Source organism: Balaenoptera borealis (assembly GCF_965194805.1).
Source record: "Balaenoptera borealis genome assembly, chromosome: 5".
Lineage (NCBI taxonomy): Eukaryota > Metazoa > Chordata > Mammalia > Artiodactyla > Balaenopteridae > Balaenoptera > Balaenoptera borealis.
The window spans coordinates 29,635,330-29,658,688 of NC_138862.1; the positions used below are offsets into that span (position 1 = coordinate 29,635,330).

Below are 23,359 nucleotides of genomic sequence, written 5' to 3' on the forward strand. Positions count from 1 at the left end.
ACTAATCTATTCCCAAACAATTCAATAGTCAGCAAATCTCTTTGGAATATATTTAAATTCAGCAGATAGTCTATTATTTCTTTCATCCTATTTCACCCCCTCGTCCTGTAACATAAACTACTCTCTTGGAACCCTCTGTATTTCTGCTGTAAACTGGAAATTTTTGTGGGAAGAGGCTTTAGTATTCTTCAGTTACAGAAAATGTTGTTAAATATTATGCATTTGATAATTTCCATCTGCATTTACTGTGTCTTATCATATGGATGTTGAACATCTTGGATTATTCCTCTAATTTTTCCTTATTTATCATTTGCCATCTATGTTTTTGATGTTGTACATCTGGGACAATTTCTTCCGATTTATCTTCTCACACTTGTACAATCTTTTTAAATTCTTTAAATTTTTTAAGAACTTTCTTGTTCTTAGATTGAACTTATTTAAGCACATTCTGCACTTGCTTTGCTTCTGCTTTTGAATATCTGAAGATACTAATTTTAAGCTTCTCTTACATATCAAATATGACTATTTTACTTCTGGGCTCCACTGCTCTATTTGTTGGCTCTTATCTATACTGCTCACTTGATTAAAATGCATGACCATCCATCATTATCAGTTAAAACATGCAAGATTAAGACATGGTTAATTAAGAGGTACCTGGTGTGACTTTCTTCTGCCAGTGTACACATTAATTTCCCCCAATCTCCTCTGAATGGAAATTCCACTTAAGTGGGTGTGACACTGGAAGTCTCATATGGTGATCTAGACATGTAGGCTGGAACTTCTCCAAAAGCCACATAAGGAGGCTTTCTTCTATGTATGTCACACACACTAGTAACCCTAATTTCCTTTTTAAACATCAGCTTCCTAGTTTTCACTGTACTACTTCTGTGCCAGATGGTAACATGTGAACAATGCTCTAGTGAATCACTTTGATTATTTCGACGCTACTCAATCCTACTCTCTGTACCTGAGTTCCTCCACAGCTAGACTGAACCGCTCCCTATTCTTTTAGAGCTTCATCTAGTATCTGTTCCTGGTTACAGGTTCTTCTACCTTGATTATCAGTATAATCGCTTATGTAGACATTTATCACTCTGAAATCCCCTGAACCCTTTACTTTTATACTTATCCACTGTCATTTCAGTGGAATTTTGTGAGGTAAGTAAAGTAAATGATCCACTCACTCATCTTAGACTGGTGTACTCCTTAAACATTGCACTTTGAAAATAAGGCGCCTATATTTCACACTTTGGGTTGGAAAAGGAAGTTCCTAACAAGAGGGCATAAAACACAATAGATTAGGGATGTTCAGAGTGTCCTAGAGATTCTAAAGGAAATAACTGGGAACCAGGAATAAAATGTTCAGGGCTATTTCTTTTTCAGAAGATAAGGTAAGATCTTTATTATTGTTATAAAATATAGATGCAATGTTTTCTGCTTCAGTACTCCAGTTTTTTTTGAATGTTAGCCTTCTATATTATTCTTAGCCTCTGGTATTAACATGTGAAAGTGCTATTTATGTTTTAAAGCTCAAACAATAATGTGAGCTTTGATGATATCAGTGAATACAGCCTGCTCTTGACTGAACCAGGTTCCATAGGACACAGCTGCGGACTACTAAAAAAATCAGAAATTATATATTTTCATTTCTTAAGAAATAATTTATAATTTATAATTGTATTTAATAATAAGTCAAAAATTTTAATGTTTTTAAATGTAAAAAACAAAAATCCAATCAGGAAAAAATCTTTTTGATTAAACTCTGCATAATCTGTTACCTTTACTACAAAATACTTTCTATACCTACTGATAGTTAATTAAAACTGATAGTTAATTAAAAGTAAGACTACACAAGTAAAATTTTGAAAACTAAACTTGCATACCTTGTCTAGTATAGGAAAAACAATATTTGCTTACTTAAAATATTCTCCAAAGGATATTGAATCTCCCTTAAAACTGTAACATGAGCTCACTGGATTGGTAAGTGTTTAACCCTCCTATATATGTGTGACAGACATAGTTATAGAGATGTATATGGGACATTTATTTTGCTGCTCAGCATTCTAGATCTCTCTATCAACTTTTTCCTAGAGTTGCAAACCACAAGCCAAAAAACTTGATTCACTGACTCAAAACCAAACACATTCTAAGTCCTTGTATCTCATTTTAGTTGTTAACATAACAACTCTTTCCTCAATGAATGTTGTTAACAGAATGACAAAACAAACATAAATTTGTCTCACAATATTTGCTTACTTTCTGATGGAGATACTTATAAGAAGTACGATGGTCACACAATAAAAATAAGATAGGAGAGGAGAAAACAGAAGCAAGGCCTTAAATCACAAATTTTTAAATGTTATCTTCATTTTCTGTTACCAAAAGCATGCATCTTTGTTTTCCCTTACGCGTATCCCTGGATAGCAAGACTTCCACGTAGATGGTTTTGTTATTTCTTATTTGAATTTATCACTCTCCTTCACTTTGTCTTCCTTTCTTCTTATAAACACATCAAAAATTGTCTATTTAAAACATCTTCCCTTGGGTTTCCCTGGTGGCGCAGTTTTTAAGAATCCGCCTGCCAATGCAGGAGACACGGATTCGAGCCCTGGTCCGGGAAGATCCCCCATGCCGTGGAGCGGCTGAGCCCGTGCGCCACAGCTACTGAGCTCGCGCTCTAGAGCCCGCGAGCCACAACTACTGAGCCCGCGTGCCACAGCTACCGAAGCCCTTGTGCCTAAAGGCCGTGCCCCACAATAAGAGAAGCCATCACAATGGGGAGCCCGCGCACCGCAACAAAGAGTAGCCCCCGCTGGCCGCAACTAGAGAAAGCCTGCGCTCAGCAACGAAGACCCAACGCAGCCAAAAGTTAATTAATTAATTAATTAATTAATTAATTAAAAAAATCTTCCCTTTAATTTTTCTACACTTTTGAGTACTATACTTTTGAGTATCTTTCTTCTTACTCTTTCGTATCACCTAACTTCTTGGAAGGACAATGTGTATCTATTCTGCTACTGGGGAGAAAAAAAAACAGCAGAAAAATATGTATCCACGCTTCCCATTAAACGTGCTCCAAATTGAATTAATCATTTCTCTGCTCTACCAACTGACTTCCCTCGTCCCTGGTTTCTTTATTTTTGTCTTCATTGTTCTCTCAATTACCCAAACTTCAAAATCATGAGTGATGTTCTCTTCTTACCCACAAATCAGCAATTCTTATATATGTTTTCACTGCAGTGTCTTTCCTATCCGCCCCTTTTCTCCAGTCCCACTGCAGCTCTCTGACCCTTCCTCCATTCATACTTTATTCAAATCTTATTCCATTCCCTACCCATTGGTTAGCACTAGTCTAGATGCTTTGGGTGACAAGGAGATGCATCAGATAAGAGATCTTTTTGTACTAGATTATCTCCCATCTAGACTCCTGAAGATCCTTGATTATTTTTTCCCTACCCACCCCAACTTCTCCCTGGTCTCTGACTTTAGTCCCACCAATAAAAATCCATCTTTTTTCATCACTGAAAATTTATTCTTATTCTGAAAAATAACTCCAAATTCCGTCACTTCTTTTTCCCCAAATTCTCAAAGTTTTCTACTTGCCTTTCCAACTATCATTTCCAAACTACCATTCCACCTCTAGTTCCCCTACTGCCCTATCAATAACCTAAAGACTACTCAGACTGGCATCCTCACCTATGCCTATATCCCCCTCACCTTCCCCATCCATCTTTATTCACATCTTTCTCTGCATCTATCAGCTTTTGTCCTCTGTGATCCCTGACAAAATTCCATCCATCTTTTTAGTGTCACCTCAAATGCCAACTATGCCTTGGAAATTACCTTAATCTCTCAACCAAATATGGCTTCCCCCTGCTCTAAATCCTCACAGTGTTTTCTTTTACTACTTTTACACGAATATTGCTTGCAATGTAGTTTTAAGCTTTACTTACAATGCAGTTTTTAAGACTCACTTACTGATCTTCACATCAGTCACAAGCCTCACACATACAGTGGACAGCCATGTATTCAAGACTTCTGAGTCCTGACTGACTTAACATATGAGACTCAGTTTCCTCAGCTGTAAAATGGGGACAATGACACCTTTCTAAATACTTATTGTCAAGATTAAATGAGACAAATTGATAATATTCAGTGTGGGCCATGTAGTTGACACATACAAGTTTTTGTTTACTCTTGCAAATATGGTGAATTAAAAACATAGGCATTTGAATTATCCCAAAGTATTTGAATATTATGACATAGATTTTTAAAAAGTAAAACCATGCCCTACGTTTGCATCTGAATCAATTAGGTTAGAAAGAGAAAAGAAAAGCAGCTAGACTTTTTGTTTAACCTTGCATTAATCCCAATAATCCATAGATGTTAAGTTTATTGCTTCTTATTCGCTTCCATTCTGTGAAATCGTTCATGTGCTTTGCTTCTTTTGCCCAGGCACTAAGCCATAGATTCTGTCCAATTCCCACCAAATTCTGCCCCAGATAAGTGGCCACGTTCAGCCACACCCAGAGCCAGCCGAAGGCTTGGAGGTACTTCAGAATGATTGAGAACTTCACCTAAAAGCAAAATTGTTTAAAAAAACATAAGTTACTGTACTTAAAAGTCACACAAGCTAGATTTAAATCCTGCTCTGACATATCCTAAGCTTTATGATCTTGGTCCAAGTTACTAACTACTCTAATCCTCAGATTACTCATCTGTAAATTGGAGTAATACTAGTAGCCACCTTATAAGTACAAGCAAAGTGCCCGCACAGTCCTGAGCACTTAAAAATAAAAGTTGAAATAATGTTAGTTACTATCATTAGTAAACCAGAATATACATAGCTAAGTAACATGTAATCCTAATTAAACACCGCTATAATGTCCAACTGTTGCATTTAATTCAATTTCTTCAAACTATTATAGAGCAACCTTCCTCAAATTCAATGAAAAATATATGGTATTTATTAATAACATTTATATGTGAGTGGTTAGTAACAAATAACACTAGTTATTCTGGTGCTTACCCCACCAACAGGGACCTTTTCTTTTCTCACTGAGAACTGTTTTCCTTGATCCAATAAGGGCCTGATAAAGCAAGACGATGTACATTTTTTTTTAGGTTTTTAGATCAACTAAACATTTTTTTAAAAGTTATACATTCTCAACCACTTTGTTGCATATTCTTCTGCTTCATTAACAGAGACCTGACTTGCCTTGATAATAACATTGTTCCTTTAATCTTCTGGAAGGGAGATTGTTTATTCTTTTTTACCCCATATATTTTAGGGCCAGGGCATATTGTATGATTTTCTTCACTGCTTCTTCTAGATAATTACCCTTCAAACTTGAGCCAAATCCCTAGACTGTGTAAGCCAATGCCATCTGTCTGTACCATAATCTGTGCCTCCTCATCTACTTGCCTCTTGCCCTATCAGAAGACTAGCATCAGGCTAATTCGTCCCACTTCGTTCTGCCACCATTCTGGGTGATGTCACAGCTGACAAGGACAACTGTATTAAACTCAATCTCTTTTCACCTTCATGACCTTCATACTTCCAGAGTCCTCCATCTGCATTCTACATTGGCCATCAACTTTCATGACCACAAACCATGAATCTTATTACCTGGAACTAATCTACCTTTGAAAACTTGACTCCAATTGTTTCAGTCCCTGGCCATAATATAACCTTTTTCTATTTCTAAATTGTACATTCAGTTACTTTCACTGTATTTGGTTTTTATTCTACCTAGACTCCCAGTTCCCAAATGTAACTTTCTATCATCCTTGCCCCCTAAAATGATTAACGATCCTGGTTTACCTGGGATATTCCTGGTTTTAGCACTGACTGTCCCACATCCGGGAAACTCTCAGCCCCAGGCAAACCTAGGCCCTGTCTCGATTCCTTTTATTATCCAGCCTGTACTCCATGATTACCATGTCATCCAAACTGTGGTGACATTCTGAACTTTAATAGCTTTCCTTCAATTAAATTTCAACATTAAAACTCACAGGTTAGCCTTTGTCACACTTGCTGCCCATCTGTGGAGTGCTGCTTCAAAAGATCATAGAGCCCAGCAAACTGGCTCCACCATAAATCAATATCTTCCTTCCACCCGGGTTTTTATAATGCCTAGAAATTCTTGCATCTCTCTCAGAAGGGACCCCCATGTCCTACTTGATGGAGAAAGTCAAAGCAGATAGGGAAGTCAGTCACCACACTTCTACTTTTATCTGCATCTCCACCCAGCCTTTTCTAATCCTCTTCTGTAAAAAACAAAGGTAGTTTTCTCCTCAGATCTAAGGATAACCTTATGAGCTGAATCCCATTCTGCCCCATTTTCTCAAAATACATTTATTAAATATAGCATTTCCACACTTTCCTGTCGATGACACACTTGACAGTGTTTTTTAAAAATGCAGATTATAAGATTTCCCCTCTAGAAATCTGTCTTTTAAACAAATGATGCAAGGGATTCTTAGCTTAAGGCAAATCTAGGAGACCCCAAATTGTTTCCTCTCTTTTCTAATCTTCACCTTCTTCCTTTCTAGCGACTCCTTCCCTTCAGCCCACAGAGAACTCCACATTTTTCTCATCTTATAATTAATACCATCACCACAGAAATGATTCCACCCTCAACTCTATGTTCAGTTACTATCCTACTTCTTGCCTTCTTTCTGTAGCCAAACATTTTTCTGCCAAACCACCTTTTTCTCCTCGAACTTTCTGGCACCTGGCTGAAACGGTTTCCATCAACGGGGCCTTGATAAAATAAGTACAATACTTAATTGCCGTATTCATGGGATACTTTAAAAATTATTTCACTTAAATTCTCCACAGCATTTAACATCATTGACCGTTGCTTTGTTGAAGAGACATTTCCTTTTACTTCCCTACCATCACACATTTGTGTTTTCTCCCGCCTCTCTGGGCCTCCATTAGTTTCCATCTTCCTTTAACGTTTATATTTCCTGAGGCTCAGTTCTAGTCATTATTTCCTTTCTATGCTCCACACTCTTTTCTGAGCGCTCTCATCCATTCCCGGTTTCAACAACCTTCGTCTTTGTGGGTGACTCTCACATGGATTTCTCAAGTCCATACCTCTTCCTTGAGCTCCAGATCCATACGGTAAAAAACCTACTTGCCACCTACTTCGTCTCTGCTTGATTATCTCAAACGCGCCCTACACGAAACCAGTTATTTCCTACCTCCTCAAAAGCTTTCTCTGGCCACGACACTTCCTCTGTCTCAACCTTGACACATTTCCAACCAATCACCAAGTAGCTGTCAATTCCTCTGGAATTGTGTTACTGAAGAAATATTTGGAAAATACAGAATGGCATGAAGAGGAGCAAAGACAACAGAGGAGAGAGAAGAGAGACAACAGACGAGGAAGACAAGCAGAAGCAAAATACTCATAATGCTATATTCCAGAGATAGTTGGTGCTAACACGCTGGAGAGGATTGCTATAGTCTTTTCTCTATGTGTGTGGTATCATAATTCAAATGTTGCTCTATAACCAGTCTTAATTTTTTAAAAAATTTACCCATGGTCTTTGTTACTCAGTATATAATGAACCTCAAATATTATTCTATTACAGCTTTATATTTTGTCATATGGCAACATAATATTTTACCATTTTACTATATTAAGACTTATTTAACAAAATCAAATTTTATACTGGTTGCAGATTTTTCCTGCTTTAATTATTGCTGTAATGATAATTCTCTTTACACATCTCTCATGGTCCCTTGTAGGGACATAGGAGCATGAGATATGCTACATTCTAAGTCATTTGATATATCTAATATCAAACTGACCTCTAGAAATTCTAAACTGAGGTACATGCCCCCATTTCTCCACATTTCCCATTTTGTTTACCAGAATAAGAAATGGCTATTTGATCAGTCCAGTAGTTCTTCCCAATCCGTCTCTGGCATTAGTGTCAAGAAACATTCTGTGGGAGGTTGCAGTACATGCATGCCCTTTGTAGGATCAGCTTTACCATCAGGAAAAGATACACTATTTAACAGACACTTTCATTGGAATAGCTCCTGGTATATGATTTGGGTTAATTACTGTCATCATCCTTCAAGCCCTTGGCATGGCTTCTGTTTGGATAAGCAAATTTAGCATTGGTGTCAAGCCAAAAAATTAATTCTTAATGTAGCTGGATATAAAATGCGATGAACCCAACTGTTAAAAGGGAATTAAAGCATCCTAATTAGACATAACTAACAAAGACCAATAATTTACTGGCCACTACACAGGAGGGTACTGTTTTTCCAAACTACAAAGTTAATTATCCTTTTTCCACAAAAGTACTGCATTTGGTCCTGGGCACTTTGTTGTGAATAACAGGTTTTATTTGAATTTTAAAAGAGCAAATTTTTTTATGCTGGTAGAGAAGTTTTAAAAATGAGTCTTGCTCTGTCCTTCAGAAACCCTTGGGAAAGTTGGCATAATACCCGTCTGCATATTTTTGTATAAAATATATAAAATTAACATACTGAAACCGTTATCCCTGAACTGAGCATACAGTTGCAAAGTATAGAGTATGTATGGGAGGATTAAAGTGATTAATAGAGTCTGACATGAAAGCCAGAAGGGGGGCCAGTCTAGATACTAAAATAGCATTTCCAGTTTATTTTGGTCAGGGAAGATAGTAATAAATATTTAAGGAAATAAAATAATATATACCATATAAATTTAATCCAAAAAATGAAAAACAAAATATTGAAACAGTTCAACTTATTTTAGTCCCCATTTGAAAACAAACCTAACATCATAATGTAATTCTAACTCTTAAATTTCAAAGGGAGGGACTCTCAGACATTATTCGGTCCAACTTCCTTTCCACCTCCCTCTTGATGGGTAGTTTCCCTGTGAACCCTTCCATGAGGAAGATTCATTGTTCTATCTCAGTACATCCCACTGTGGAGAGTCTCCATTGTAAAGTTCTTGTCTGTTTGTATCTTCCAATCTCTAGTCTATCTTAATTCTGCATAAATTGGAAATAATTGGGTAAGGTTAAAAAAAATTAGGTTGAAAGTCAGGAAAATTTTCTCCATGTAATGTTATCTTACCAAATAGTAAAGCAGATAAAAAAAAGATGAAAGCTAGACTAGGAATAGTATAGAAAGTAATAAACTAGGAAATACATGGAAGTAGGCAAAGATGCACATATTTCAGAGAAATGAAAATAGGTCTCTGACCTCTTAAACAAAAGATAAAAATGATATAATTGCCATGCATAAAAACAAGAAAAGATTGGTATGCGGGGATTCATGGACCTCCAGTAACATTTTTATCACAGTCATTAAAAAGTAAGTTTGACGCTGGGTTCTGTTGACATGAATGTGCCATAGTAGAATTGAGGTGATCTTTTTGATGTACTCTACTGAAGAATTAAGTTTCAGCATGCTGGCTTCTGTTTGAGCCACCAGAACTTGAGAAATGTTTAGAAACCAGTTCTGTAAACAAACGTTTATAGGGATTCGGGTTCTTTTTTCAAGGAGAAATTTTGTAAAAGTGGTTCACAAAAACTTTAAGAGATTCAATTTGGATATGACTAACCGTGACTTATAAATAGAAAAAATGATTTATTACAGAGGAAAGGGTATGATTATGTTTATAACAATACTTATTGATTTTTAAGATTTAAGCCTTAAAGCAAGCTACTTATTGAGTGTATGGTGACACTATACACAGGTGAAAACTCTCTTTATAATTTAGAGATTTGAAGATCCCACAGCCCAGAAATTTCAAAGTCTGTTTCAGTGTTTTTTTTTGCTTTTCTTGGACATCCTTAAAAACTGACACTCATTTAAATGAAACTTATTGTTATAATGGTAAGAAAAATAAAATAAAATAAATGATGGATTAAAAGTTCCTTGAGTGTGCTTTCTGTCTCTAGTTATTCATCCATTCAAAATACTTACTGAACACATGCTAGTCAGTGTTTAGTTGAAATGTGTTATGTAGATGGCAATAGAAGAGTGAACAAAAAGACAAAAATTCCTGCTCTTACAAAGCTTATAACCTAGAGGTAAGAGAAAGACAAAATAAAAGTAAGTAAGTATATTTTCCAGTATGCTGATAATTAGTAAAAATTGTGGGGGAAAAAGCATGGAAGGGGTAAGAAGTATTGTGGTATAAAATAGGGTGGCTAACTAAGTCTTCATTGATGAGGTGACATTTGAGCAGAAGACCTGCAGAAGATGGGCGAGCAAGCCATATGGATATCTGGGAGAAATATGCCCTAAGCAGTGGGATCGGAAAGTGCAAAGGCCCCAGGGGAGGCGCATGCCTAGTCTTCCAGGAACAGCAGAGTCAGTCTTGCTGCAGTAGAAGAGTGACATGAGCTTTAGGAGGTTCTGAGAAAGGTAAACAGGTCCAGGTCCTCCAAGGCTTTATATATAGGTCATTGTGAGGACTCGGGATTTTACTCTGAGATGTGAATCCTTTGGAGATTTGGGGGCAGAAGAATGACCTGATCGGACTCATATTTGTAAAACAAACCACTCTGGATGTTATGCTGCAAACAGACTGTACAGGGCAAGGCTGGTGGCAGGAAGACCTGTAAGAAGACAATTATAATAATTCAGGGGAGAAATGATAGTGATGTGGACAAAGGGAAGCTGTGAAAGTGATGAGTAGTGTTTGAATTCTGGATTCTTGGATATATTTTGAAGATAGAGCCAATGGGATTTGATGATGGATTGGATATGGAGTAAGAGAGAGGTCAAGGGTGATCGCAAGATATTTTATCTAAGCAACTGGAAGAACAGTGTTGCCATTAGCTAAGAAGATTAGACATCAAAGAGGAGGGCCCAACTCGGGGGTTCAGAGAACAGGTTGGGCTGGGGATATAAACCTGGAGTAAAGGTCATTAAAGTCATGAGACTGGATGACAACACCAAGACAATAAAGAAGAAAAGCAGTCCAAGGTCTTTATGATCCAGAGGAATCATTTAATTTACCTCTTCAGTCAGCTAAACCTGGCATGTACACAAAGCTGCAAGCTGCAACATCCACATCGTCACACAACCACAGGAATATCCAACCCTTTCAAAAAAAATAATAAATTCAAGGCCCATTCTTTTACTCAAGGTCAAAACTACAAAATTCTGAGCTATTGGATCCTGAAGTATTTGCTTCTCTCTAATCCATTCCAATTCTCCATTTTAGCAACTTTGACCAGTGGCAGCTCCCTAGAATTCTAGCCACTTACTTTTTAAACCACTTTTTGCTATTATTCCTTTTTTTTTTTTTTTTTTTTTTGGCTCCTCTTTGCAACTGTTGGAGTATTAGGGCAAATAACTGATTAGGTTAATTTGCTTCGATCACTGTTCATTTTAGTTACTTACAAAAATGAAAAAGAAGTATAATATAACAATCCAATCAGGGTCAAAGTTTTATTATTTTTATTTCTCTCTTCCTTTCCCTTATCATTCTTTTCCTCCCTCCTTCCCTTCCTTCCTCTTATTTTTCTAAACAGATTCATTTGGGGTATATCTTTAGCTCACACACACACAAATCCGAGTAGATTTCTTCTAGTGCTAGAAATTACTGAGAGTTACTATGTGTCCCAAATTAAGTCACATACATCTCACTTAAAAACTTAGATACAACCATGTAACTTATAGTATAAAATTTGGAAACCACTAAGTACATTTTGTATCCATCATAATGTACAGATCATTTTTATAGCATGCATTTTAAATGCTAAAAAATGTAATTAATTAGTCCATAATCCCTGTGAGCCTGGTATTACCCTAATACTCACCTATCATTTTGCTCCAGGATTTGTTCTTTCAGTACAGTTCTGGAGTTGATTACACTGACTCGCTTTAAAGCATGAGCTGCAGAAGAAGATGGTGAGTGCTTTTATATCCATAAAAGCAAACAATGCACAAAATAGAGAGAAATATGATGAAAGATTATACAAGTTAGAGAATTTTTTGTGTTCTGGATCCATAGGTATACTGGGAGCCTTTCATTTTCCCCTTTATTTCCCCTTCACCTAAAATGTTTTGTAATGTCTTGATAAAACTAAGATTCCATAATGAAAAAGCCTACAGAGAAGTTCTTTCTTAGAGATTAGAGAGGAGTGCTAACTTGTTTTGGATCTTCCACAGAAGGTTTAAGTATTTGCCCAAGAGGAACATGACTCCAGTCTTTAAAAAAAAAATGCAATATCATCAAGTCTTACAGACAAATGTTATTATTGTGAAAAGTATTAAGAGCATGCAATGGTAATCCCCGAATCTCTGTCATATTCTTACTAATGTCACTAATAATAGCTTCCTACATGGCAGGCAATGTTCTAAATACTTTACATATTTTAACTCTTATGTTTCAAAACTACACCTGTGAGGAAGATGCTACGATTATCCTTATTTTACAGATAAAAAGCACAGAGAAGTAAAGCAGGTAGCATTAATCAAAGTCACACATCTAGAACTACAAGACTGAGGTTCAAGTTACTGTTAGTGAATTCGATGGGAAACATCTCAGAGCTAGGCAGATTTTTGTCTTTTCCCACAGTGTAATACTTAACCTCCTTGAATTTCAGACTTCTTATCTTTAAAAAGAAGGAAGTGGACTTGGAGATTTCTAAGGTCTCTTACATGAGCTCTATGTTTTCTTATTTCTAGAAGTAAACATCTGGTCCTTAAAGGAAGCCTCTGATTTACATCAACTACCTCTAAGAAACATGGGATTCCATGTCTCACAGAATTAAAATTCAATTTGGGGATGTTTCATCCTCTCCTGTCTAAGGCACATTTTCATCTTTATAGCTGATAATAATAATGTTTACATTTATATATTTATAATTTATAGAATGTGTTCACATACATTATACAATTTGAGTGCCAAAATGAGCTGATAAGATAAAGAGAACAGGTAAGTTTACCCATATCTTGCAGGGAAAAGTAAAACTCAGATAGAATAAGTGACTTGCCTGAAACCCAAAGTTGTCAAAGAGACAGAGAGGGAGAGAGAGAGGAAAAGAGGAAGACAGAGAGATGGAGAGAGCAAGAGCGAGCTGAGACCTACACTCAGTTTGATTGGCCTCTGGCATAAAACAGAGGCAGTGATGGATTCAAATTTTGCAACTTACAATCTATCTTAACTTGGGCAAGATGTATATCCTCTTTGCCCTGCAAGTTCCTCTGGGGAATGCGGTAGTCCTGGGTGAAGTGGTCAAGGTCCTTGCTGGGTTTTCTCCCACCCCAGCTCCACTCCTCACCATGTCTGTAGCCACCTCAGCTACATGTCCCTCCTCCAAGAATAAAAACATCCTTTATCCAAGGAGTAGTGAATGCCAGTAGAGCAGTCGACCCTTAAGAGGATAGAACTAAAGAATGAGAGCCCAGGTCCTTGGAGCAAATTTATGTCATATGGGCAGAGAACTCTGGGACTCCAAGTACCTGGAGTGGTCAAGGAGTGGGGGGATGGAAAGAGGACCCCCGATGGGCACAATCCCTAGGCCTTGGCCAGAGAGCCAGCCAGGGAAGGCAGAGCGGAGACTTAGTACAGGACTGGGTCAAATTGGCCCAGGTCTAAGGGCAATACTGCAGAAATGTGACTAAATGTAACCAGGTTTGACGTTGTTGTTTGGGGGATGTTTTATATCAATTTTATATCAGTTAATCTATTTTTGTTCTGCTCTGTGTGGCCACTAATAAAATTATAATATATATGGCTGACTTTTTACAAATATCTATCTAGTATTAACATGAGTAATTTTATGCCTGCTTTTAAAAAGACTTTATATATTTTTTACTCAGCATCCAAATAAATCAGAATCCCAGAAATATTCATTGCAAAAAGCATATTCTATTTCTAGTACAAAAATGATTTCTACTCACCACCTTTATGAATTTTAACAGAAAAGACACAATACTGAAGTAATTAGAAGAAAGTTCAGTTTACATTTTCCTAAATCTGTCATATTTCTGTTGCTGAGATAGTAACATCTATTAATGTCAGCTCAACTTCAAGATGTTTCCCACTTGTTACCACAGAGGACTGGTGTACATGAGATATATCAATGGAGGGAGGTATGATATTTGTTTCCAAAACTGGAGACTTAAACAAGAGCAAATTCCACAACTTTCAAAATTGTGTTCCATATTTTATGGTAGATTAAATATTGAACTTAAAACTTACACATTGCCTGCTTTCAGAGCTATATTTTCCAAAGTAATACAACTTATATTTCATGTTGCCTTTAAAATAAATAGCAAAAAATATATACTGGCTCGTAGCATTACAAATCATCCCATTAACTCTGAGGAGACACACTTTTGGTAGAAAAAATGGAGGCAGATTCATCTGTTTAACAAACAGCTACTGAGTACCTGTTATTTGCCTAACATGAGGCTACCTAAGTGCTGGGGATAGAGAAAATGACAGACCACATCCTCATTGCAGCCCTCAGAGACACTCATAGATATATCTTTCCTACACACTAAATATAAATTATTACTTAGCCTGACCAAATAGGCAAGGGCTCATTTCCAAAACTTCTAGCCATTAAGAAAAGACAAGGTGCTTCTTTTATTAAGAATGATCACAGCCACCTGACAATGGATCAGGTATTTCTGAATGCATCTACATATAGAATGTTTAAATTTAAGAAAGGAGTATAAACAAGGAATAAAAAAAATAGTAGTGCATACCTAATGTGTATTAGCTTAGAGAAACACATCAGCAAAATGGCTCTGCTTTTTGATTTCATGGCATTAAAATATTAAATTGCACTGATCTTGTTATAAACTGGTTTCATATCTTTCTGACTTTTATATCCAGGTAAAGTGTAAAGTGAATGAATAGATACCAGTTCATGTAGGAAATACTAAAAATAACTCTATATGTCTTCTTTTAGCCTGCAATTATGAAATAGTTCACTGGTTTTACAGCCGTCTCTCAGTGGTGTTCTGGAAATGTATAGAACAAGGATCATGATGGTGGTACACGTGAGAAAACATCTACAGCTGGAAAAAGATAATGGTACATCCAACTTTCAGAGTTGGAAAATGACTGATTTCTGGAAAATTAAACTAATACTAGATTTCAAACATCCTTATGTCCTAATTAGATAAAGATCAAACCACTTCATTTACACAAATATCTATGAATCTTAATTTAAAATACTAGGACTATAGTAACAAAAATTAATAGTAAATAAACTCAGTTATTATTTTGTAAAAGTTAGACAAATATCATTCTCCTTTGTCATTCTTCAGATTTTCTTTTCTTTTGTTTCTCTCCCACAACATGCAGTAGTATGTTTTAAATATTTATTATTTATTTGACATGGATTTAATTTCAAAGAAAGTGGAACGTTTAGACCCATTATATTCTAAACCTGCAACAGAGCTTATAAATCATCTAATCTCTTATTTCATAAATGAACAAACTGACCCTGGGGCATAACATTTTGCTTAAAAATCATAAACAAGGTTGATTTTTAGCTGATGTGTCCCAACGTATTTGTTTCTTTTCTAGAGAAAGGAAGACACCCAGTTCCTGACTTAAGTAGCATGAATGAAGAAAAATGCATAGTAAGAAATCAGGCAATTAATGGGCTTTCAAAATGGGTAAGCACACTGTATCTTCGGTTTATTTTTCACTGTGTCCTCACCTTTTCCTTGTTCACTGAAGGCCTGAAGCAAATTCGTGAGATTTTTGGTTTTAGACAGAAGTTCCTGGTATGTTCCCATTTGTGCTACTCTGCCACTTTCCATTACAACAATAAGATCCATCAGGGGTAGAAGTGTGAGGTTGTGTGTCACTAAAATTCGAGTCTGCAAAAGAGTATTTTATTCCCTGGGTTACAAAAGATGGCAAAAATAAGCCATTTTAAAGAGAGCTGCAATCATTATTTTTTGTCTTTACTATTTTAGAGTATAATTCTTGGTAGGTGCCAGTTTAAGGCAGCATATATAAATATATTTCACAATGAATGATGATGCACTGCTAGACAAAAAAAAAAAAAGAAAAAAAAAGTCAGCAAATGTTTTTAACCCATTAGTTCAGGTATTCTTCATTCATTAAAAATGAATCAAATTTACAGCAAATTAAAAACAATCTTATAACTGTCATTCTTGCTTCCTTTTTCTAAGGTCCTATAGCATTACAAAAACATGTTTGATTCAAGTCTTTATTTTTAAATCTTTCCATATTATTGTATACATATACATAAAATTGAATGAGAAGATTTATCTTGGTTTCATTTCAATAAGTAAAGACATCTGTCTATTCTTTACTTAAATATCTATTTTATTATTTTATACATTTATTTAATTTTTCCAGAATTCTCTATATTAATAAATCTGTAAACACATATTGTGAATGGATGAGTGTGATTTTGTGGTCAGACAGTCTTTTAAAAATCTCTGTGGCTCTTAAATTAAGCAAGCTACATCGAGTCATTATAAGCCCTGAGTTTCTTCATGTATAAAATAGGAATAACGATAATGCCTATCTCAGAGACTTGCTATAAGAACTAAATGAACTAATTTAGTGTCAAACATAGTATGCACTTGGTAAATATTAATTCCTTTCTTCTTGGTTCCTTCACAAAACAACTGAATTGTTATGAATGCTAGATTAATAATACCAAATTTTAAGTAATAAATAATAAAGTAATACTATTTTTTATAAAAGTACTATGCATCAAAATACCACTTTTCAAAAAAAGTCACCTAAGCTAAAAACAACTCATTTTGGCATGTAAACCACCTTCGAATATGGTATTAGTCAATGAGGTAATAATCACATAAGTTGTGGTCAGAGTAAACTTGTAAAAAATTTTAAAACATTCATTAAAGTGTGTCTGTAAAAGAGCAATATAACATCTCATTCTTTATGTGAAATTTAACTACTCTGCTTCAACAAATAAACAAAATATTAGAATTTTGGGCACAATGCTACATAGATTATCCTCTCCTTCCCTCACTAAAGCAAAAGTGATGTTATGGCTACCTTGTTTTTCAACATGCCGGACGACCCAATCACCTTTTCAAAAAGTTGCTTTCCAACATGAACATCAACTGCAGACAAGGGATCATCCAGGAGGTAGATGTCTGCCCCACTATAGACAGCTCTGGCCAGACTGACTCGATGCCTCTGACCCCCACTTATATTCACACCCTGAAAATGAAGCAGGAGAAAAAAGAACAAAACAAAACCAGAGGAAAAATGTGTAAATCTCAAAGCACATAGAGTTATGTCCAAATTCTCTTCTGTAGCAGGGATAGGTAATAATTCAGGGTTAACACTCCAACCTTTCTTTATCCTAAAATTCCAAAAGCCTCTATTTCCTAGTACCACTAATTTGTGCAAATTAACAGATATATCTGCTTTCTCTTAATTGCTTGCTTTCAAAAGTAGATACTAACAGTTATGGAGAAAAGAATTTCCAGTTCCCTAACTCTGAAAAGTTGTGCCTGTGGAGCGTTAAAGAAAACCTTTGGCTGCCAGCCGTGTACTGACACTGGTGATCATTTTTAAATTGACACATAGGAGACTGAGAATAATAGCTAAATTACCAAAGTAGCAATCAACATGTCCTATTTTCTTCTGTAGAAAGATTAGTACAAGTCTTGTTGGCAAAAGTACAACTCTAAGAAGCAAGAATAAGGAATATACATCACTCTGTGTAAGAATTAAAGTCGACATGTACAGCCATGTATGGAGAATTATGGGGCCAGGCCCAATTTACTTGATTTATTTTATATTTAGTGTTTACAGATCTGGTTTAAAAGCTCTCCATGCAGCACAGAACTTAGCCAGTGCCCTATAATTGTAAAATGTCATTGCTTCTTTGCCTTTCTCATCCTCCTACTATTCACAAATATCTCCTATATTCTGGGTGCTGTGCTAGCACTTGGGATTTAAAGATAAATGAAACTGAGCCTCTGTCATGAGGAGGTCACATTTTAGCAGGGGAGTCAGGAGTGAAAAAAATATATACAAAGTAATACAATACGTATATATGTGTGTGTGTGTGTGTGTGTGTGTGTGTGTGATTATAACAGCCCCCAACTCATGGGCTTGTCATGAGCATTTACTGAGTGTAAAATATTTAGGACAAAGCCAATACCGAATACAGACCCAATCAACATTAGCTATTATCATCCAATCACCCCTCTCTCCAATCCATCCTCTGACTTGTCATCATGTATCTTGTAATTATATTATCATCTTGCTTAAAAATCTTGTACGCCCATATCTCTCTCCTCCCATCATCCATGAGCATCAGCAAATTCCTTAGTAGAAACCTAAGATACTTATATTCTGGTATTAACTCATCTTTCAACCACTCACCCAATGCTGCCTTCTCAAGTGACTGTGACCTACAAGCAGACTAGCCTGCCTTTTCATATCTGGGCAGAGCCTATACACTCTGCTTGGGTGCCCATATCCTCCCTTTTCAACTCAAAAGATACTCACTCTAAGTCCTCTTTGAAATCAATCTTCTACCCAGAGTTCCAAGTAAAGTGATTCATTCCTTCCCTTCTTGTCTTGCAGTGTCCTGTTTACTCACCCATTGCTAGAAATGACAATACCCATGTCCGGGTCTCACTCTCCTGTGAGCTCCTGCCTAGTTTATCCTTGCATTCCCAGCACATAGTGTCCAAATAAATACTGGTAAAGACAATTGATAATATCACTGGCAGATATCCAGTTGATTGCAGTCCCTTGAAGACTGGGTGATTGATAGCTCTTTTGCTCACCCTTATATACCCCATTGCAGAATAAGGGCATATAATAGATTAATAACTATTTGTGTTCAGTGGAAGAATGCCAAAGAAAAAGATGAATAAAAGTGAGGAAAATTCTACATTCATTATCTTGGTTGTCTCATAAACAGCTGTAAACAGATTTCTTTTTGAAATATTCAATTATATGTTTATTTTAAAGTACATCATCAGATTGGGAGAAATTTAATTTAAAAATATAAAAAGCAGAAATTATAAGTAGCAATAACATTTAATGACTATATTAAATCTATACTTCACATTTTGAATTTTTCCCCCTTTAATTTTTTAGTTACATACTTAGCTATTTCATTTTATTAGAGATTGGCTTTATCAGCATAATGTTTGATATGTATTAACAAGTTTGAAGAAGTCACATTTCTGCATAATTCTAGCTATGGTGCCATTTTGCCGAGGGATAGTGAAGATTCCAGAAAAAACACAGAGGTTGCAAAAAAATTAAATCAATTTAACACTTTGAGAACATACATCTGCAAAGTAACAGGCTATGAATGAAACCAATGTAAGTCTAGTTAAAGGTAAAATTTGCCTCATCCTAGGTTTTATTTTTTAAATTTTTATTGAAATATAGTTGATTTACAATGTTGTGTTAGTTTCAGATGTACAGAAAAATGTACACCCTCGATTTTAAATATTTCCCCTTTCTATAGTTTTGTTCTATAGTTTTCAATTTATATAACAAGACAATTAAATAACTTGAAGCCGGGGTAAAAACGCCTAACAATGTTATGCTAACTCTCTTCTCAGAAATTCAAAGCACTAAGGATTATTTACTTATCTTCATAGTACACATGAATCGTAGGCAGAGGCTGCTTTTGCATTCATGTTTAATTAGTGGAGATTTTAGTCATGGGTTGGGGATCATCTCTCAGGCTTCATACTTTGGCTCATGACATCTTGTCTTGTTTTGCTTTATTTTTAACTCCAAACCACTGGGCAGCATAATGACTATTCATTAATGCGATGAAAATAAAATAGAACAAAGAATACGATGCCTGGGAAACAAGTTCCTCTTAAGCAGGCAGGTGTAAGTATGGAACAGGTACATTCAAACAGCATCATCTCAGAGCCTCGCTGGAACCTGGACTTGGTGCCACCACTGGAGACTGGGGCTCTGTTGTTACTGTCCTAGGCTTGACTTTGTGCACAAGAGCTTCAGCAAGAAACAAAACTATTATCCCCTCATTAGATAGTGAACAGCATTATGCCAGCAACTAAGGCAAAGCATTGATGATCCACTTGGTGGGCTTTCATTCCCCCATTTGGATACTAACAACAGAATTTCCTGCTGATTTTTAATCTGTTTTCCAAATAGTCAATAATAAATAATTATTCATCCTTAATATGGCCATCTCTTTCATAGGAATTCTACAATGACTTTTTAAAATTATAGTTGTATAGCTCTTCAAGACCTCAGTAAGAAGGCTATAAATATTTTATTAGCACAGCTGAATGGAATGTTATTCCTGCATAAGATAAAATATGTTTTCCTTACTCTTTCTCCAATCTCAGTTTGATCTCCATTTGGTAACTGCTCCAAATCGGGAAGGAGAGCACAGGCTTCCAAAACTCGCTCATAAAGCTGCTTCTGCATGACAGAGCCAAAGAGAATGTTTTCTTGCAGAATGCAATTCTGAATCCAAGCCTGCTGGGAAACATAAGCCACAGAGCCCTAAAAAAGAAATAAATAAAAGAAATACTCTTAACAAGGGAAAAGGAGAACTTGCATGCACCACGTTAAAGGAACATATTTAGTCCATGGTTTTGCCTTCTTTAAATTGAATTTAAAAATATTTAGATTATTTCTTAAATGTAAATATATTCTATTTATATTTTAATCTTATATCCTGTTTTAATCTTATGTATTTTTATTAGAGGCCCCTTCAAATGAGTTACTTTGTGCCTTTTATTTACTTTCACTCTAGTGTCTATCAAAGTTACCTGTCTGGTGGGATTTTCTGGAAGCAGACACTGAGTTTATTAGTCAGCTCTACCGACCCTAACAAGGTACCATGAACTGGGTTGCTTAAACAACAGAAATTTCTTTTCTCACAAGTGTGAGATCAAGGTGTTGGCAGGGTTGGCTTCTCCTGAGGCCTGTCTCCTTAGCTTGTAGATGGCTTTCTTCTCCTGAGTCTTCACATGGCCTTCCCTTTGTGTGTGTGTGTGTCCTAATTTCTTCTTCTCATAGAGATATCAGCCATATTGGATTAGGGCCCACCCTACTGACCTTATTTTAACTTATTACCTCCTTAAAGACCTTATCTCCAAATACAGTCACATTCTCAGGTACTGTGGGTTAGTACTTCAACATATGAATTTGGGGGGAACACAATTCAGCCCATAACATTGAATTTGGGGTGCAAGTTGTTTATTTGGGATCAATTCTTAGGAAAGAAAAGGAAGAAGGAGGATTGGGTAGAGCAGGAAGTCACACAGTGATCCAGATCCAACAAAGATTTGGTCAACCCTCCAGAGAGCTGTGGAGGTGCATCACCCATCAGAGTCATTCTCTGTTAGGCTGAACTGGCCTGGCCTTTCAGAGTGGGACCCCAGGAGGCCAGCATGAAGGTGCTGATGTGCTATATGTACTCCCAAGGCTGGGTGGCAAGCCCTTCCTAGAAGGGGGGGTCTGGGCAGCACATCTCTCTCTTCCACATACTCCCTGCTCTTAAATTCATTTTTTGATAATTTTATGTCTTGACATTATTCTTGAATATGACTCTGCTACATAAAATATCCTTTTAACTAGCCCTTGTCTTCTAAAGGACTCCCAGTATTTGAACTAGACTCACATTTCATCTGCCCCACGGACTCTATCCAAACACTGATTTGAGTATTTTGAATATTATGCACTCTGTAACAATGTCACACATTTAAAGTACTTTCTGACGTAGACCTGTGTGTAACTACCAGTCTTTTGATTTCTACCAACTATTTTGAAGATCAAAGATTAACTTTTAATTCCTCCTTGTTGAGCATGTAAGACATAGAATGGCTTTTGAGCCAAAACAATATAATTCTGATTTCACTTGATCTTGAACACAAAAGTAATTGCTCTTGAATTGCCTCACTTAGTGAATAACCTTTGATTAGAATAGCATATTAAATCTGTCCTCGGGTGATAGAAGTTCTGAATGCTTGATATACATTAGTCAAGATTAGGGGAACAGAGGGTGAAGAACACAAGAGAAAAGATTGCAGAACAGGGAAAAGTGGTATATAATATAAAACAGGAACTAAATACTACATTGAGAGGTGTGGACTTGATGTTCTGGTATGACAGCAGCTGAAAAAAAGTTGATCAATTTTCACAGAGATGTAAATTTTTCCTTTTATTATCATTATAATTATCAATTGCATCTCACAAGCAAATGAAAATGTTTTTGTTTCATTTCATTCTTAATAATAAAACTACAATAGAAGTTTTGCTAATTCAAAAATAGACTCTAAATCTCTGATGTTTTATCAAAGAACACTGAATACTGGATACTCTGCATGAATGATGTCTGATGTAAGCCTTAGAAACTGAGAATAGGGGATCTTAGAATTTGAACGTTGGAATGATATGCCTCAAAAAAGTGCTCATGTGAAACCTTGAGAAACAGAAAGATGTAAACAAGATCACCTTATAAATACTAAATGTTAAGTTGGCCATGCCATCATTATGATTATTACTACTAAATTAGATATAATCAAGATGACACATATATTTAGGATTGAAAATGTTTTCAGAAATAATTCAGGGTGTGGTACCTCAAATCCTCCACTGATCCAGACCAACAAGCTTCCTAAAGAACAATGTGGCCAATTACACAGACAGATAATATTGTTTCTCTTTGACAACCCTAGCTTAACATAAACAAAGTATGTCCTCTCTGCTTTATGATTAGTAATAGCAATGTTATGGTTTCTATTATCACCATGAACACTTTCTTAATTACGAATTCTCAAAGGTATCAGAAATAATCTTTAAATCTTACCATGGGTACCCCAACATCATAATGAAGATAACAATAACCATAAAAATTCATAGGGAGCCAGCTGACTCTATGCCAAGAACTAGTCTAGGTCTTTGCACATTATCTTATTCAATCTACTCCTTAACCTGTCAAGCTTATTATTATCATTTATGCATCAGGTGAAACCTAGAATTGATACTGTTTTTATCTTGATAAACTCCTAATTATTTTTCAAGATTAAATAAAAGGCTACCAACTTTCTGATTATTTTTCTCTTTAAAGCAGAATTTTTTGTTTTTATACTGTTTCATTTTAAAAATGTAATTTAAATACTTGTTGTAATTGACCTTAGTATCTCCCTCACTAGACTATGAACTCTGTAAGAAGAGTAGCATATCCTATTCATGTTTATTTCCCTGGTACTAAGTGCTAGGCACATAGTATGTGGTCAATAATTGCTTTGTGAAATTAGCCAAAGAAACTGAACGATAATAAAATCAACATGACAAGCATTATATTTTTAAAGGATACTTACTGGCCTAGGAAAAGTTATAGTCATCTTGATCGACAGACAAATGGCTGATTGTAATCATTA

General features: G+C 35.9%; 1 protein-coding gene across 1 annotated transcript in view; it reads right to left on the reverse strand.

Moving 5' to 3' along the window:
• Positions 1-23,359, reverse strand: part of LOC309628661 (multidrug resistance-associated protein 1-like) — a 114,352-nt gene that overhangs the window by 19,306 nt on the left and 71,687 nt on the right. Inside the window, exons 14-19 of the mRNA XM_082391885.1 lie at positions 20,298-20,474; positions 17,004-17,171; positions 15,661-15,823; positions 11,794-11,869; positions 5,030-5,090; positions 4,358-4,577 (exon numbers count right to left, since the gene is read on the reverse strand). Coding sequence (XP_082248011.1) covers positions 4,358-4,577; positions 5,030-5,090; positions 11,794-11,869; positions 15,661-15,823; positions 17,004-17,171; positions 20,298-20,474 — 865 coding nt within the window. The remainder of the gene's footprint in view (positions 1-4,357; positions 4,578-5,029; positions 5,091-11,793; positions 11,870-15,660; positions 15,824-17,003; positions 17,172-20,297; positions 20,475-23,359) is intronic.